General features: G+C 48.8%; 1 protein-coding gene across 9 annotated transcripts in view; it reads right to left on the bottom strand.

Moving 5' to 3' along the window:
- Positions 1–17,741, bottom strand: part of SERGEF (secretion regulating guanine nucleotide exchange factor) — a 200,504-nt gene continuing 182,763 nt past the window's right edge. For 7 of the 9 annotated variants that reach the window (XM_032488906.1, XM_032488908.1, XM_032488912.1 and 4 more), the window contains one exon: positions 1–366. In XM_032488906.1, the coding sequence (XP_032344797.1) occupies positions 23–366 (344 nt within the window). In that variant the 3' untranslated portion in view covers positions 1–22. Of the gene's footprint in view, positions 367–17,370; positions 17,631–17,741 lie in introns of all 9 variants that reach the window. The other 2 variants (XR_004323270.1, XR_004323271.1) reach the window with 2 other exon arrangements.

Raw genomic sequence — 17,741 nt, 5'->3', positions numbered from 1 at the left:
TTTGGTGGGTAAAGGCGCTTTATTAAAGGGTCTCTGTCACAAGCCCCCCATTTCTGAACCTGTTAGATTGGCTTTGAGCAGAAGTTTCTGGGTGTCTTTCCTTCTGGTTTCTCTCTTTGTCCATGGCTTCTTGAGGACTGGCTTCCTTGGTGGCATCCAGGGAAGGATCAGTGACCATGGGGCGCTGGCCCAGGACAGGGAGGGCTGGCGGCTGGCAGAGGGCCAGGGAGTGGCCAGCCCCACAGCCCACGCGGAGTCCGGACAATGATCGCAGAGCCTGCATGGGCTGCGGGGCCCAGACATTGGCTTCGGTGCCGTCCCCGCACATGCCGTGCTCATTCCAGCCCCAAGAGTGACACACCCCACCTGTGAAGGAAAGAGGAGAGGTTCTGCATGACAGGGCTGAAATGCTCTCCCTGGGGGCGCAGATTATCAGAAACCCCAGTTTACACATAAAGAAACCAAAGCTCAGCCACACATGGGGGCCCGCTTACCACCCATGCTTCCTCCTTTCCCCCGACCCGAGTCTTCTCTTGTTCACTCCCACAGACCCACAGCTGTTCCTGCCACGAGCCTGGCTTTGCCCCTTGCCCTTCCCTGACTGTCACCCCCAATACTCCCCATGTCTCTCTGTCACACACACACACACACACACACACACACACACACACACAATCCTAGACCTGTCAGTTCTGCCCCCCGAAAATCTCTCAAATCCTACCACACCTCTCCATCACCCTGTCACCCTGATCCCAACTCCATTTTCTCTCAGCTTGGCCACGCCAGTAGCCAACTGACTAACTGGGCTGCTCACTGTCCACTCTGATCATCAAACAGCATCAAGATAATCCCTGACAATTGCAAATCTACCAGGTCACTCCCCTGCTTCAACCCTTCAGTGACGCTCCACCGCCCCTAGAGGCCTTTCCTTGGCCTTTGAGGCCCTGAGAGATCTGGCTCCAGACTATCCTGCTGGGCTCCCCTTGCACAACCCTCACCATGCCCCACTGCATTTCAGAACCCTGCCTTCTTTCAGTTCCTTAAATATGCCCTGTGGGGCTGGCCTTTCTCTCCTTGTCCTGGCTTTACCTGGCTCCACACCTCCTCATTCTTCAGATTCTGTTTAAATGATGCTCAGAGGCCAGATCCCCCGGCTCCCAGTCAACCTGGATTCTTGTCATTGCCTTTGTACTTTCCCCATGGGCGGCGGACAGACTGTCTGGGTGGTGATGTGTTTGCCGTCCCCTCCTCGCTAGATGGTCTGCCCTACAGTGAGGGAAGGGATGTGTGTGTTCTGTTCACTGCCGCATCTCTAGCCCGGTGCCTGCCACACTGCTGGTGCTCAGTAAGGTTTGCTGACTAGAGCAAAGACTGAAGAACTCAGAGTCACACAGCCAGTCTCCAACCAGCATTCGAGCACAGGTCTCTCTGACAGTCCGTGATGCTCTCACCCCATCACAGCACCTCTTGCTGGGGTTTAGACCCTTTTCTGGGGCCTAATTAAACTCACATTTTTCTGTGGTTGTTTAAAAAAAAATTTTTTTTGATATAAAAGTAACACCTCTTCGTGGCAAAAAAGGAAAAAAATGAAAAATGTGAATGGGTGTAAAGAAAAGTAGGCTTCCAGAATCTTGCCCACTGATATGGATATTTTAGATATTTCTTTCAAACCTTTAATTTGTGAAACTTGTAAATATTTGTGTACATATTGTCTTGCTTTGATGTCTTAATATTATTTCACAAGCCTTTCTCCATAGAAGTATGAATTGTTCAAGAAGTAAGTTAAAAATAATTTGTTTGAAATTTTGAAATAGCTCAGTATGCAGAAAAGTACAAAAAATAATTTAACAGAAAGACACATATCCCCATCCAGATTTAAACCGTTAGTTATTTGCTTCAACCTAAAAAAAAAAAAAATCAATCATAAAGACACCCACTTCCCATCCTTGGCCCTCCATGCATTCCCTCCTTCCTGGAAGGAACCACTATTTGAAGTTGGTGTGCATTATTTGCAAGCTTGTTTTAGATGTGTCCTTAAATACTACGGAATATTTTTAATTTGTTTCAAAGATTCACATAAGCAGTGTCATTCAAATATGTATCTTTTTTGTGACTAGTTCTTTATACCATCGTTTTTGAAAGTTAGCCAAGCTGTCACAGATTTAGTTCATTTATTTTAACTGTGCATAGTATCCTATTATGCATAAATGAGATTTTACTCATCTGTTTCCCTTCTGATGGTCAGCTCTTTAATGATGATAATTGTTGCTATTTTATTACAATATGATATACTATAATATTATGTAACAATACTATTACTATTGTTGCTGCTATAAATAGCACTGCAGTGAATATCCTGGAACACTTCTTGTACAAACTGGCATTTGTGCAGGTTGATTCCCTAGAAGTCTGAGTGTAATGGAATCACAAGTTTACATTTACTAGGTGTGGTCAAACCGCTCTCCACAGTGGCTGCAGTCCCATCACTTACAGTCCCCTCAGCAATGGATATGAATTTGTCTCCCTCTACCTTTCCCTTTAGACTCTTGCTACTTTGATTAAGTACCTGTAATTAATTTGCCTTTTCTTGACTACTAGTGAGATGGAGCATCACTTTATGTTACTAGCCCTAAGTTGCTGCTTCTACAAATTGCATGTTTACATTCTTGGCCTGTTTTGTTCTTTGGTTGTTTGCCTTTTTCTGATTTGTAAGTGTTCTTTGTGTATTCTTTTGTTTACATAATTTTTTGTTACAGCATTGTACGTGTCTTCTCCCAGAAGTCTGCAGTGTCTCTTCACTTTGTTTCTGGTGTCTTTTGTTACACGGATTTATTTAGAATGACTGCCTAATGACCCATGCTGGAGATTGAACAGTTTCTTTAACCTGCATCCTATGATCAGATACATAGGTGGCTTCTACTTTTCATTATTTTGTATAACATTTCTACGAACATCTTTGTGCATGAAGCTTTGTCTAGATCTCTAATTATTTTCATAAATTAGATTCTTAGAATGGGAATTCCTGGTCAAATGTATGGACATTTTTGAGATTCCTGAGTAATGTTTTGAGCACTGCCAGAATAACTTTCAGAAAGGCCACTTGAATATAACTACAGCAATCTGTGGGAGTCTTCGTCTCATTCCAGCATTGCCAGCATTTATTAGTTATTCTAATATTTAAAAATATTTTCTAAAAAAAAACTTTTCTAATTGAAGACAAAAATGGTATCTCATCATTTTTACTTACACTTTTCTGATTACCAATGACACTGAAAAATAATTCTTAATTTTCTCAGGTATTTATATTTCCTCTTTTGTGTATTGTCTGCTTTATATCTTTTTCCTGTTTAGTACAGAAGAGTTTAGATGCTCAGACTCAAGAGACAGATGGCCTGGGTTTAAATCCTAGCTCCTCCATTTATAAGCTGAGTGACCCTGGGAAAGTTACTTAGCCTCTCTGTGTCTCAGTTCCCTCATTTGTTAAATGGAGATAATAATACCTTTATTGTATAGTTTATACATACTTACTCATTTACAAGGATTAAATGAGTAAGTAGGTATAAAACATACAGTATAGTAGTCAACACTTACACGCAAGGGACACTTTCTAAGACCTCCAATGGATGCCTGACACCACTGAAAGTACCAAACCTTACATATACTGTTTTTTCCTGCACTAATGGGCATGTAGCATGGATAGCCTGGAAGAAGGGCTGATTTACTTAAAACTGATTAATTGTTTATTCCTGGAATTTTCCATTCAATATTGTTGAACTGCAGTTGACAGCGGGTAACTGAACCACAGAAAGGGAAACCGCGGATAAGAGGGCACTGCTGTACTATGTAAACATTTGCTTTTGTTGTTGTTCTCAAGAGCCTTGTTTTAAAGATTGTTTACTTTAAGAATATTAGTTCTCTGCCATATCTGGCATAAATATTTTTTCTCAGTTTGATTTAAAATTTTGTTTTGGGTCTTTTGATGTAAAACATAAGTTTTATGATTCTGTGTACTGAAATGTCTTGATCTTTTGTCTTATTTCCCCCATTGCCTGTGAGAACTGAAAGCCTTTCCCTATCCAGAGCAGAAAACATTCTTTCTGACTTTTTTTCAATGCTCTGAGAGGTTTGTAAAATTTTTACATTTCACTCATTATCTCCTGCAAGTCTGTTTTGCAGACCACTCGTGCACAGAGGGAGGCTAGCTGGCCTGGGATTACCCTTCCCTTTCCTTTTCCCTAGTAGGGAGGCAACCATTAGCCAAAAGCTTGGGTTGGGGAAACACAGATGTCTGCCTGTTTGGCCCACGAGTGAGGAAATGCACACAGAGAGGATGATGCCCGGGCCGCAGGTCCTGCAGTCAAGCTGGAGCTTCAGCCAGGCTGGTCTGAGGCTCGAGGTGGAGAGTGGAACCGGCCGGGTACCTGCGGGCCTGGCTCGGCACCTGGCGTGGGCTTTGCGCCCGGCCCTGGTGAGCGGCACCAGCTGACGGTCAGCAGGAATTGGGGTGGGAGGAAGGCAGCGCTGACCTACCAGCGGGATGCGGCACAACAGGCAGCTGGCAGGGCCCTCTCCTCCTGCCATAGGAAACACGCTCTGAGGAAGCCACACTCGGGGCGGGGGTAGCCAGAGGCCCTGTGCCAGGCCTCTCATGCCCACTGGGTCGAGAAGCCTGGCAAAGGCTCAGAAATAGCTTCCCCCGATACTTCCAAAGATGCTGACTTGAAGTTAGGTGCTTTAGAGTCTTTATCTCATTTAATTCCAACCACCCTGAGAGGCAGCCATGTTTTAAGACTACTGTCATTTCATAGACGATGAAACTAGCAGTGTGGCTCCAGAATCTGCACTAAACCCTGCATATTATACACCAGGGCTTGCCAAATTTATTCTATAAACACAGACAGTAAATATTTTAGGTTTGATGGTCGCTTTTGGTCTCTGCTACATACTCTTATTTTTTATTATAAACTTCTAAAAATCATTCTTAGCTTGCAAGGCTGCAGGAAACAGGCCATGCGTAAGATCTGGCCCATAGGTGGGCAAGGAAGGCCATGCTGCTGGCAAATCTTCCCAGCAGATGAGAAAGCTGAGGGTGGAATGAAAAGAAGTCAGGGGTTCCTGAACACTCTAAACAAACTTCCTATAGAAAAAACCCAGGCTGCTGAACTCAAAAAGTGAAAGATGGGGTCTATGATGGCTGTAGAGGTGAGAAGAAGGGGGACGGCCCGTGAAAAGCTTCTCCCTGAGCTAACTGGAACACGGGACACCCAGTTTTCCAAACAGGTAAGTGCAGGATGATTCCTGGCATTACAGAGGGCTCTCTGCCGTGTGCCTGGCACTCACCAGGTTCTGGAGGACACTGAAATCCCACCTGATTGATCCAGATCTGCTTTAATGGCCTAGGGGCACACGGCTGAGCCTGGGGTGGAGAGCTCCCAGTTACAGGATTCCCAAGCCTCCTAAGAGTTCAGGCCCTACTCGCGGGGCTGGTGGAGTTGATACAGGCTGTGACAAGTGACAAAGCTTATGGCCCCCACACTTGCGTCAGCCTAAAGGCCCTGCAGGCAGCGGAGCCTCGGGACTGGTAGGGTCCCTGGCACAGGCTAGACACTACTCAAATCTGTTCGGGTCTTGTGGCACCTGCCTGAGCGTCTTGGCAACCTGGGTCCTCCCAGGGCCTTATGGTGCTGGGACTGCAGCCTGATGATAGGAAGGGGGTGGCATTTCTGCTGAAGGGTCTTGCCTAGGAGGGGCAAATGCCCTGAGCACGTGTGACAGAGCCTCTTGGTTGTCCCTGAGCCACAGAATGAAGACTACATGTCCCAACCTCTCTTACAGCTAGGCATGGCCGATGAGATGCAAGCTGAAATGTTCTGCAGCAGCTTACAGGACCCTTCCTTCAAAGACAGATGGCATGTGCCCTTTGCTCCTTCTTCTTTGTCCCTTCCTCTGTCCTGTCACTGGGAACGTGGATGTGATGGCTGGAGCTCTAGCTGCCATCTCTGACCATGAAAATGAGGGCTACAACCTAGGGATGGTGCTTTTCAGTTTCATGTAAATGTTACCTTAATTCCCACAGCAATCTTCTGAGGTGTACTACCTCCATTTTACAGATAAGGTAACTAGGCTCAGGGGGTTAAAATAACTTGGCCATGGTCACGTGGCCATTCTAGTCAGGACTAGAATTCAAGACTCCTGAGTCTTGGGTTCCTTCACTAGCTCCAAAATGGCAATAAAATCACAGAATACTTCATGTATGCCAGGCCTGGTGATAAGCACTTTATACATATGAATTCACTGAATCCCCACAAGAAGCCTGTGAGGTACAATCTAACACACCAGAGAGGTGGTATGAACTGTGCAAGGTAACACAGCCGGTAAGCAGCAGAGCTGAATTCAAACCCAGGCAGCAGGACCCCAGAACCTCTTCTGTTAATATACCGCCCTCTCTAGCAAAACCTCTGCTCCCCAGGTAATTAAGGAAAGTTACAGAGTCATGGCCCACCTGTGTAGGGACAAGCTCAGTGACAGAAGAGAAGAGCTGTAGCTTGTGTAGAGGAGCAGAAACATTCCCAGCCCTCATGAGCGCTGGGCTGAGGCTGAGTCAGCTGCAGAGGGCCCTGCCCCCTCCCATCCGCATCTGGTGGGGGTGGGGAGAGGAGGGAGGGATGGTGCCAAAAGCCAGGCAGCCAATGGTTCACCTTGCCTCCTGCCTGTCAGAGGCCTCATAAGGACTAGGGCAGCAGGCAGGGCTGCTCTTCTGCAGCACTGGGAAGAGAGAGAGAGGAGGGGCAAGGTTTGTACGCCTCTCGGAGAGGAAGGCTCTGGATTTGGGAAGGTGGTAAATGTCAGTGTGGATGGAGCTGGCCCTGGAGCCAGGCAAATTTGGGAGAAACTTCTGGGGGTCCAGCCACACAAGTTTATGGGCATCCCACCCTCTGGGCAGTAATTGGTGGGACGGTCCTTAGGTCCTGCTGTGAGCAAGGAATTCAGGCCTCCTGAAGTGTTTTGGGTCTAGGTGGCAACCTCTGGACAGAAAGAAGAGGACCAGGTCCTTCCCTTCGCTTGCTTGGACAATTACAATAACTAGTCTCTGCAGAGGCAGCAGGCCTGGGTGGGGGAAATCAGGCTGAATCACAGCGGGGACCAGGTCCTCCCGTGGACAATTTTCTGTCTCCCCACCACCTATGACGGGCCTCTTAGCTGAGTCGTAAGGCCTCCACAGTCTGTCCCTCTTGTTACCTCTCTTTCCCCTGTTCTGGCCCCACAGGCTTGCTGCTGTTCCCTGAGTTCACCCAGGCCTTTGACACAGTCATGATTTTGCCCAGATGAGCCTGTTTACTTCATCATGTGGACACCGTGCTGGACACAAGACCTAGACTGAGGAGAATTCAGTTTCTGCCCTGGGACTCCCAGGCCACTAGGGAAGACAGCCACGGGGAACAAGGATGACAGGGGCCGAAGACAGGGGTACACAAGGAGGCTCACACAACAGTGTTTATTGTAGCATTATTTGTCATCGCAGAGGATTGGGGGGAACCCCAAGTACCCATCAACAGAGGAGTGTTTAAAGAAACTACAGTGTTTAAAGACTCTACTATTGAATAATATACAGCTGTTAAAAATGATGAGCTAACGCTTATGGCCTGACATGGGAAGAGATCTCAGACATTTTTAAGAGAAAATAGGTTGCAGAGCAATATAGAGAGAGTATGATTCAATTTATGTAAGGCCCCTATATATTTCTGTATGTACAGATCCTGAAGAATACATCCCAAACTGAGAACATACAGTCTCTGAGGAAGAGAGGGAGAAATGGGAGGAGTTTCTTTGTTGTGTGTTCATATATTTAAAAAAGCAATAATACAGGATGATGATTTTTAAAATGACAGTATTTCTAAGGCACAGTGCATAGAGGAGAGGATAATATGCTCTGTTGGGGAGAGGAGGTGGGTGTCACTGAAAGTTACAGAGGTTAAGTCTTAGCTGGGTTTTTAAGGATGAATAAGAGTTCACCAGCCTTAAATAGAGGGTACCCACTGACATTTGCCCACTCTGAGCTGCCTTCATTGATCCTGATGGCACCCTGTTTGCTGCAGAAGTGAACTGTGGCTAGGTGTAGGGCTGGGTCCTACCGGGCTGTTGGAAGGCTGTTAATTTTACTTACTCTGAGCTCTAATGGTACCCAGAGCTCTCTAAGAGCACATACCACACTCCTCCTGGATCTAGAGGTGTTTCTATTTGTAACTGTCTCACCAGTTGGTGAGCTGGGGATGGGAGTGGAGTAGTGTGAGCAGAACGTGTTCATCAAGCACATGGTACAGGCACTCAGGATAGAACTACTGTATGGAAGTGAATTCATCTGGGCCATTCCCCTGCCCACAGTCTTTCTGAGCCCCCTGCTCTGTCTGGAGAGCAGCAGGGGAGGAGCACACACAGACCCACAGAAACACAGACACACAGACACACACACAGTGCTGAGATCTGGTGCCATCAATTTGAGTCCTGTGCCTGGCTGCTTGTCTTTTTTTCCTGATCTGTGGCCAGAGTTGCCTCCTAGCCGCTGGCCTCAGAACAAAGAGCTCTGAGTCTCTGTTCCTGGTCATACTGCCCAGAATAGGGACAGCTCCTACAACAGAATGGCCTAGAGAATGGCTGTGAGGACCAAGGCCCCACTGGGCCAGTCTGAGGAAAGAGGCACTGTCAGTGCAGGACTCTTTCAATAATTAGTCCATCCATCACTCTCCGGGGCCAAGGATGCCCTTGAGGCAGGATCTGAGGCATCAGGAAGAAGACATTCCAGAATCGGGAAGTGGGGCTGTTAGCCCATAGTGTTGCTCTGGAGATGTTTTGGGATGGCGGCCAAATACTTCAGGGAAGACTAAGTAGAAGCTGGCTGGCCTGGGGTCCCTTCCAACTAAGGATCCATGGCAGCACTGAGGATGAGGTGAGAGGAAAAGAGGGAGGATGAGGATTGAAAGCAAGGAGGCCAGAGAGGATGCTGTGGCCATCCACCAGGTAAGAAAAGGTGAGGGATTTAGGAAGGCAATGTTTCAAATACAGCTGGAATCGGACTACTTCTCACCAGCCCATCCCCTCACACCAGTACTCCTACAAGTGTTTCCTAACTGCTCTCTCTGCTGCCTCTGTTGCCCTCCATGGTCTATTCTCTACACAGAGCCTGAGTGATCCTATTAAAACCTGGCACTAAGTTGACATGGCAGTGCTCTGCTTAGAATCCTTCAGTGGCTTCTCCTCTGACTCAGATAAACAACAGCTGGTCTCCAGCTTCCTCCTTGACCTCACATCCTATCACGTTCTACCTTGTTGACATCCCCAGAGCTACACTGACTTCCTGACTGTTCCTCAAACAGCACTGGCCTCAGGGCCTTTGCATTTTCTGTTCCTGCCACCTGGAATGCTCTTGACCCTGACGTCCACAGGTTCACTCCCTCATGTTGTCAGGTATTTGTTCAAATGTCACCTTATCTGAGAGGCCTTCCCTGACAACTCTACATGAAAGTGATCGACGTCCCTCCCCATCTCTGTCTCCTCACCTGCTTTATTTTTCTTTACATTTTAAAAACCGTTTATCATCTCTCTCCTGATCAGAACACAAGCTCTTTGAGAGCGGGACTCTCTGTTTGCTGCTGTTTCCCAGCACTTGAGAACAGTGCTTGGCATACATGAGTGCTGATAACTATTGTGTGGATGAATGAAGACACGAATGAATGAATGGTGAGCAAAAGCACAGAGCTGTCTTGCTCTTTCCCAGAGGCCAAAAGAGAGCCCACGGATATGGGGAGGAGGTGCCTCAGGCAGGCGGGTTGCAGCTCAGCATCAGGAAGAACACTGTAAGGACTGGAAGGCTGCCCTGCAGAGCAGCAGGCGGCCTGCGCGGGAGCCCCAGTGGGCGAGGGCATTCCTCCAGCAGGCGGAGTCCAGGACAGAGCAAAAGCTCTGATCCTGGATAATCTGTGCAGTGGTGTGGAAGGGTATGGATGTGGATGAGAGAGAGGGAAGGAAGGTGGAGGTAGGAGACCAGAGGAGGGGGATGCACCCCCAAGTCCTCAGGCTGGCTCCCTCGTACCCGACAGAGGAATGGTTTCGGTTCAGATGATAAATAAAAATGGGCTGAATTGGATGGGTTTGCCCTCAGAGGTCTCATTCTCAGGCTGCAAGACTGGGACTGCCCTGGAACCTCTTCCAGAGCCCCAGAGCTTAAAAGATTGTTCCGTTTTCTCCGTTGATCTCTCTCCCTTTATGTAAGAGGAAACCGAGGCCCCAAGTGGGGCAGTATCAGGCCAACGGTCCCCACCTACACGCCTTCCCACTGCTCTCTCTCCCTCTGCATCACTGCGGGCACCGCATTTGACAGTTAGAACAGCCCAGTGAGGATGTGGAAGGAACAGAAAGCTGAGTCTGAGAGAGGCTTAGAAACAACTGAGCCGGGAGAGGTGGAGGCCAGCCCTCCCCACCCCCAACCCAGGAGGAGGCGGTGCTGCGGCTGCTGTGGCTGCGCGGCCTCGGTCACCTGCGGAGAGAGCGTGCTGCGGCACGTAGGCTCCACTGGGTGACTATTCTTAGATCGAGGGAGCTGGGGATGATGGATTTAGAACTTACGAGGTGGAAACGTGTTGGCCTGTTTTATAAACAACTGAACTCCTCCCCACAGACTGTCTTTCTGAATTCTGTGTTCCCTGTTAGAACTGCTGGCTTTCTGGGCCTCCTGGCTGCACTGGGAGAAGGAACAGAAAAGGCACCTCACCCTCTCGAGGGCCTACTATGGCCACGTAGCGTGCTAACGGCTCCGCGTGACCCATGTCATTTAACAACAGCCCTGGGAAGGGGGTATTCTGACCACACTCTATAAATGAAGAAACAGAGGCTGGGAGAGGTCCGGAGACGAGCACCCCTGGGGCCTGGTGTGAGGGCAGCCTGTGAATGAGGAGGCCTGAGGTGGAGTCCGGTGCTGCCAGCAGGGGTCTGGCTCTGGCGATGGAGCGGTAAGGGCACAGCACGGCACCTTTGGAGCATAATCCCTATAAGCGTTTGCACATAGCTCTCCTATCCTCTAAGACTTCTGCACTCCAGGGGATACGTCATTCCTCTGTATGACCTGGTGGCCTGTCCCCACGGCCGGTGCGGGCCCCTCCCATTGGTAGGTTCCAAGTTGTCATCATCCCTCTAGAAGTACAGTCCCCAGAGATGGCCGAGGGCTCTATCTAGGTGCACACCTTGTCCCAGAGGCTGCCTGTGTCAGTTTAGCTTGAGGTCACATTAGCCAAGTCCAAGTCTGCAGACTCTTGCTGAACCCACAGCCCACAGCACCCACTTAACTGTTTCTGCAGGAGGCTGCTATACTATGTCTCCCCGGTGCTGGCCTGCGTGCTGGTGTTTAACCCTGGCCGGAACTTCCAAGTGGTCTCCATCAAATATCTCTAAGGGGTACCAGCAGAGGGGCAGGGGCCCAAGGTAACTCTGGGGCCCAGAGCAGCTGGCCTGCGGCTGTCCCCAGAGCCTGGTCACAGTAGAGCCTTTCTACGCTGTTCTCCCTGTGCCTGTCTGGGAACCACCAGTGTGCAGGAGAGGCTGGGCGCTAGACCATAATGGTGGTGAAAGCAAGAAGGTCTGTTCTGGAACCCAGCTGCAGGTCCAGAAGAAACCACACGCAGATTAGATTAGGGCACTAGAGTTCACTGAGGAGCCACTGGATGACACAAACCTGAGAAGGAATTCTCCCAACGCTTTCCAGTCACTCAGTAAGTACCAAGTGTCTGCTCTGGGTTGCGCGCTGTGCCCAACCTGGTACATAGCAAGCAGGCTCCCATATAGCGTAAGTGCTAAATTGCTCCTCCTGCTGTGACAGCGCAGCGAGATGGGTGCCCCAGAAAAGCTACACCCCACTTTTTCAGCGGGATCAAACCCCCTTGGGAATCAAGTCTGTCTCTTATTTAACTTATTTTTTCTTCCAGATAGTAAACTTTTATTGAACTTCATGCCATTAAAAAAAATTACAGTACAAAATAGGAAACAACTAAGGGATTAATACTTTTAATGTACATTAATGTTTTTCCTCCCCTTTTTAAAAAATGGTATTTTTTAGACCAGTTTTAGGTTCTTAGAAAAATTTAACAGAAAGTATAGAAAGTTCCCTTCCCCTCCCCTCTCACAGGCTCCCCACTACCCACATCCCCCACCTGAGCGGTACATTTGTTACCATGGATGAACCTACGGGGACCCATCATTATGGCCCAAAGTCCATGGTGTACATTTGGGCTCACTCTTGGTATTGTATGTTCTATGCTGCTTGAATGAAGTGCATGACTGGGGTATATGCGCACTACATGGGCTAATATATCAGTTTCCTTTATGAATGTCCCTACTTCATAAAAAAACATAACATTTGAAACAAAATTACCATTTTGGTTAATTATAACCCACCAGCCCGTGTTCTCCCACTGGTCCCGTGGGAAGCGGCATTCTTCCCTCAGTCTGATAGGTGGCCTGGCTGCTGGGCTGGGATACACAGGCGCCGTGCTCCTCCCTGGGGCGGGTGTCCACGGGAGAAGCGGCATTCCCAGAGGATGCAGTGTTGGCGTGGGGAACGCTGCAGCCCTGCCGCCAGACTCTCTTTGCGATGCCTTCTAACCCCCCGGCAGTGTGAACCCACCCAGAAATGAGAGCCTGGGGGTAGGCAGCTCCGAGAGGCCCTTTAGCCTTGGCCCTAAGAAACACAACGGCAGCCAGGGAGGCCTGGCAAGTCCCACTGGGCTCCCTGCCTGTGTGACTGTTCATGTGCCCAGCAGAGACTACTCAGCCTCCTGTGGGCTCCAACCCAGGTGACTGATTCCGCTCCCAGACAACAGGGCTGGAGGCTGTAAGGCTGAAGCCAGGCATGTGTCTCCAGAGTGCAAATCCTCCAATGGCACCCTAGCTCAGAAGGAAATCCAAAGTCTTGTTCTTGGCCTATAAGGTTCCACACTGCTCTGGTCCCCAGCTACCTCCCTGATGCCCACTGCTGCCACTCTCGTCCTTGCTCGCTCCTCTCCAGCCACACTGGCCTCTGGGCTATTCCTCCAACTGGCCAGTCGTGCTTCCATCGTTGGCTTTCACACTGGCTCTTCCCTCTGCCTGGAACGCTCCTCCCTAGATATCCTCCCATTCCTCATTTGAGTCTTAGTTTGAATGTCACCTTCTCAATGACCACTCAACCCCCTCCTTCTATCCCCTTACACTGCTTTGTTTTCCTTCCCAGCACGTCATACCCCATCACATACTCATGTGTCTGTCTCCTCACTAGACCGGACAATGCCAAGAGAGCAAAAATGTCGTTTTGTTCAATGGCTGCATCCCCAGCACTGAGAGCAGGTACAGGGTCATAAAAGGTGCTCAGTGGATACCTGTTTGAGGAGCCACAGGAGGGGCTTACTCCCTCGAGGCGAAGCCAAGTCAGAGAGCCGGGCAGGCCACCCACAGATGCCACCAATCCCAAGGACTTGCTGAGGGTGTGTGTGGAGGGGGCAGTTGGGTTGGCCCCTGCCAAAGACACCCGTAGTTTGAAGGGGACCAGAACTCTTGTGGGGAAGGGAGACATTACAGCCAAAGACTGGACAGAGTCCACCTCCAGCTCGAGGACTAACCATGTCCCTGCAGAGTCCTCTCAGCTCTTTGAATGAGGACCCAGCTGCCTGTAGGCCCACCCTCCCTTTCCTGATATGAGGAGGAGATAGCTGGGTGGTAACTATCTCTAGGCCTCACTCACTGGCCAGAGAAAGTCAAAGCAACTGTTGCTCAGCAGCGATGGAGCTTGACAGGCTTGCGCTAATCTTGCCTCTGTCACTTATTATCTAAGTCTGAGCTCCAGTTTCGTCATATGTAAATAAGGACAATCATCTTTCCTTTCCTTTTTTTTTTTTTTTTTTTTTGTTGAATGAATAGGTAGCATGCCCAGCACAGAGTCCATCACATGATACATGCCCAGTTGGCACCTGCACCCGTCCCCATCTCCTCATCCGATGCTGGGGTGGCCCCGTGTTTCTTGCCCAGAGTCCATTCCTAGCCCTCCTCGGTCTGCTCTGTCTTGCTACCAGTTGTTGGTAAATTTGGGAGAATCCCCAGTATAGGGGCAAAAAAAAAAAAAAAAGGATGCCATCCATCCATCCCTCTTCCTTCCTCCCATGCCCTAGGCCCCTTGCATGGAAAAAGTAGGTAGGATTTCACACGAGTTGTAACTGAGGGTTCAGATGAGTGTTTGTCTGAGTGTCCTGACAAGCACAAACCATGAAGCATTGCTATGGAAACCGTTCTGTTATTCTTTGCTGTGTCATTTGTTTTCTGGCTCAGCTGCAGTTGTGGTGCAGAGGGAAGGGCAGCAGATGAGGTACCGAGGATTCAACTCCTCGTGGGGCCTGTGCTCCCACGGGGCTGTATGACCAAGTAGAACTCCCTGCTTCTCCCTGGGTCTTACCTTCCTCAGCTCCAAGAAGTAGGCCACTATTTCTGATGACTACCTGCACTTCTCAACAGAGTCCTGGCACCCACCTCAGACCAACTGTCAGAACCTCCCATGGAGGTTGTGATACACATCAGTTTGAGAACCACTGGTGTAGGAGCTAGATTAGCTAAATTGTTTTCAATCTCCCAGTGGGTAAAAGAGATAACACTGAAGCTACTCTGGTTGGAGCAGAGGTGAGGGGCTCAGAACCCCATCAATTCAGCCTTCAACTGGCTCCATGGAATCCTAGGGTTTCCCAGAGCACAACCTGAAAACCACTGGACCAGATGATTTCAAGTGCCTTCCCTAGAAGGGGAGTCAAACATTCACTCATTCATCAATTACTTATTAGGTGCCTTCTGCTTTCTTTATGCCAAGTATTAGTTTGAAGTCAGCAGCTCTACTACTTCTTAGACGTGTAATTTTGAGTAAACTACGTAATCTCCCTGGGGCTCAAATTTCTCACTTGCATTGGGAAAATAATACTCTGCTTTATGGGATTCTTATAACGATCAAATAATCAAATGAGAACGCCTATGAAGAAGTGGTTTGTTACCTGGAAGAGACTTTACAGATGCCCCCAACTAGTGTTAGCAGTGTATCTAACTATCTGAAGTCTGCAGAACTAAATTAAGTCCTTGGAGGCCTCTATGGAGTGTCACTCTCTGTAGCTAAACTTGCAGAACACGTTATAGGGTGTAGGGGACCACTGGTCGAAAACTCTCCATTTAAAAAACAGCAACTTGCCTACAGGGTTATTTCTGAGGTTTATGAATATTACTTAGTTTGTTATCTTCAAAATAGAACATTTCTGTATTACCCAAATTTTCATCCATGATTATTATATTACTTTTATAATAAATTTAAAAATTAACACTGTTGAAAATAGTCTGATATACACAATTCTTTAAAAACTTAAAAAAAAAAATCTGGTGCTCTAAAATGAATTCAAATGAGGCACCCAGAGCAAGGTCAAATGCCTGGCTGCTCAAGGCTGCAGCACGGCCACTAACTCAGCACATGGTCTCGGGTGAGTCACCACCTCTCGCAGGGCCTCCATTTCCACACCTATAAACTGAAGGCACCAGCTTTACTGCTCTCCAAGGGCCCGTCCAGCTCTGACACTTGGTGTTTCAGGACAATGGAGTGAATCTTCCCATACACCCAGGCTGTCTTTCCACAGCACATCTAGGCTTGCTGGGGCGGCAGCCTGGCTGAGCTGAGGGAGACCTCATTTGCTGAAAACAACCTCTTTCTCCCCAGTCACTAAATGGCAATCTCATATTTTCCCAAAGCACTCTCAGCCCCACTATAGACCCAAAGCAGGAAGATCAGGGGGTGAGCACGTCTAGGAGAGAGGTGGCTCGCTTCAGAGATGCCCCACGGAGGTGACAGGACTGTGACCCAAATCAAGGCATTTGAGCCCAAGCCCAGTGGTCCTCACCCCACTAGACAGAATTACACCCCAGGAAGAACTGCAGACCCAGAGAGACCGCATCCAGTGGGAAGACCATCAGAGCTGGGGTCAGAAGATGGGACCATGGCCCTCCTCCAGCCCTTCCTGCCGTGTGCTTTTGGACCAGCCACTCCTGGCTACCAAGCCTCAGGGTCTTCACCCACAACCTGGGATATTACACCTGACAATCCCAGTGCTATGGCGAGGCTCACGTGAGAGTAAATGGAAACGTCTTGTATATTATAAAGCTATACGTTAGTTACCGTTCGTACCTATATTGTGCCCAAAGGTCGAGAGGAAACGACTCCATCTGTCATTTAGGAAACGCACAGCCCTAGGGAGTATAAGTCCTGGGCTACAGGGCTGGTGGGTATGGGACCTGAATGGGCAAGTCACTTTACTGTGTGGGCTGAGCTACCCAGGATAGACTCTTGGCCTGGCCTGGTTCCAGTCCTGGAGACCAAACAGCACAGAAGCTGAAAACATTCAACAGGAGCATAGAGCCCATCAATGTGGACAGTTTTTCATTCTGAGCATTCGTGCATTCATCCAGCCAGCAGACATCCTCCTAATATCAACTCCAGAGAGAGTACTATTTGCGTGCCTTGTGTATAAAGCGGAGGAATGAGCAGAGATGAATAAGACAGTCCCCATTTTTAAGGAATTCCCAGTCTCTTAATAACCAACATTTCCTGAGCTCTTATTACACACAGGAACTCCTGTATTACTTCTGTGACCTCATCTCACACCCATAATGCCCTACTAGGGTAGGGAGGTTCAGGGTTCCTATCTTACCCCTAAAGACGACGAGGCTAAGGTCACTAGAAAACTAAGTGGTGGAGCCAGGACTTGAACCAAGGTCAGTCTGTCTACAGATTCTAAGTTCTAACCACTCTGTTTTATGGCCTCTGTATTGCTGGTGACCTTAGGCAAGCATCTTCCTCTCTGGGTCTGGGTTCCCCCCATGGAACACAGAGGTTCAGTGATTCTAGTGGATACACAAGATACTGCAAGCAACTGTGAACCAAGACAGAAAGGAAGAAATGTCCACCTGAAGTGAGGTGTGAGGTGTGGACATCAGCTCCCACCCCTCAGGAGAGGAAAGGGGAGGACACAATCTGGGTGGAATGAGGGTCGGGCTTTTGTCAAACAGGACTCAAACCAGCAGATTTCAGAGAGGCATAGCTAACACCTGCCCACCGCCACTAATGTCCATTCTCCCATCAAACTGAACTGCCCACGCTATCGCCACACTTCAGCTATCTCCCTGGCGAGGTCTTTGTCACACGGTCCCTCCTATACTCCTATATTCCACCACCCCCCCTTATTTTTCTCCTCCAGGAGTTCTCTTCTGGTCCTGTAGCTCTCCCCAAGAGACTATAACAGACATTCCAATACCATTTCATCAAGAAGTGCTTACACCAACGGATCACCACTTTCCTTTAAGATCCTGGTCCTTGGTACATGGCTCCCCGTCTTCACAGTTTGCTCGGTCTCCAATGGAGAAAGAGCAGTGGCACCTCTCCATCTGAATCTTTCACAGCAACAGATGCCAGTAAGGTTGCCTGGAGAGTCTGGAAATGCCATGTTGCCATGGTAACGGCAGACCAAGGTTTGGGATGCTTTATCCCCAATGAGCTGCCCTGGCAGTGCCTAGGCCAGGCTGCTGGTGGGATCTTCCTTGAGGAACAACAACAACAAAATCTCATTAACGGACCAAAAACTGCTCCACTAATGTTGAGGTTTAGCTCCTGCGAACACACTTGTGGGCCACTCACCCAGCAACTTGGC

Source organism: Camelus ferus, chromosome 10 (assembly GCF_009834535.1).
Source record: "Camelus ferus isolate YT-003-E chromosome 10, BCGSAC_Cfer_1.0, whole genome shotgun sequence".
Taxonomy (NCBI): Eukaryota; Metazoa; Chordata; class Mammalia; order Artiodactyla; family Camelidae; genus Camelus; species Camelus ferus.
Note: the sequence above shows the minus strand (reverse complement) of the source record. Positions and strands in the feature narration are given on the sequence as shown.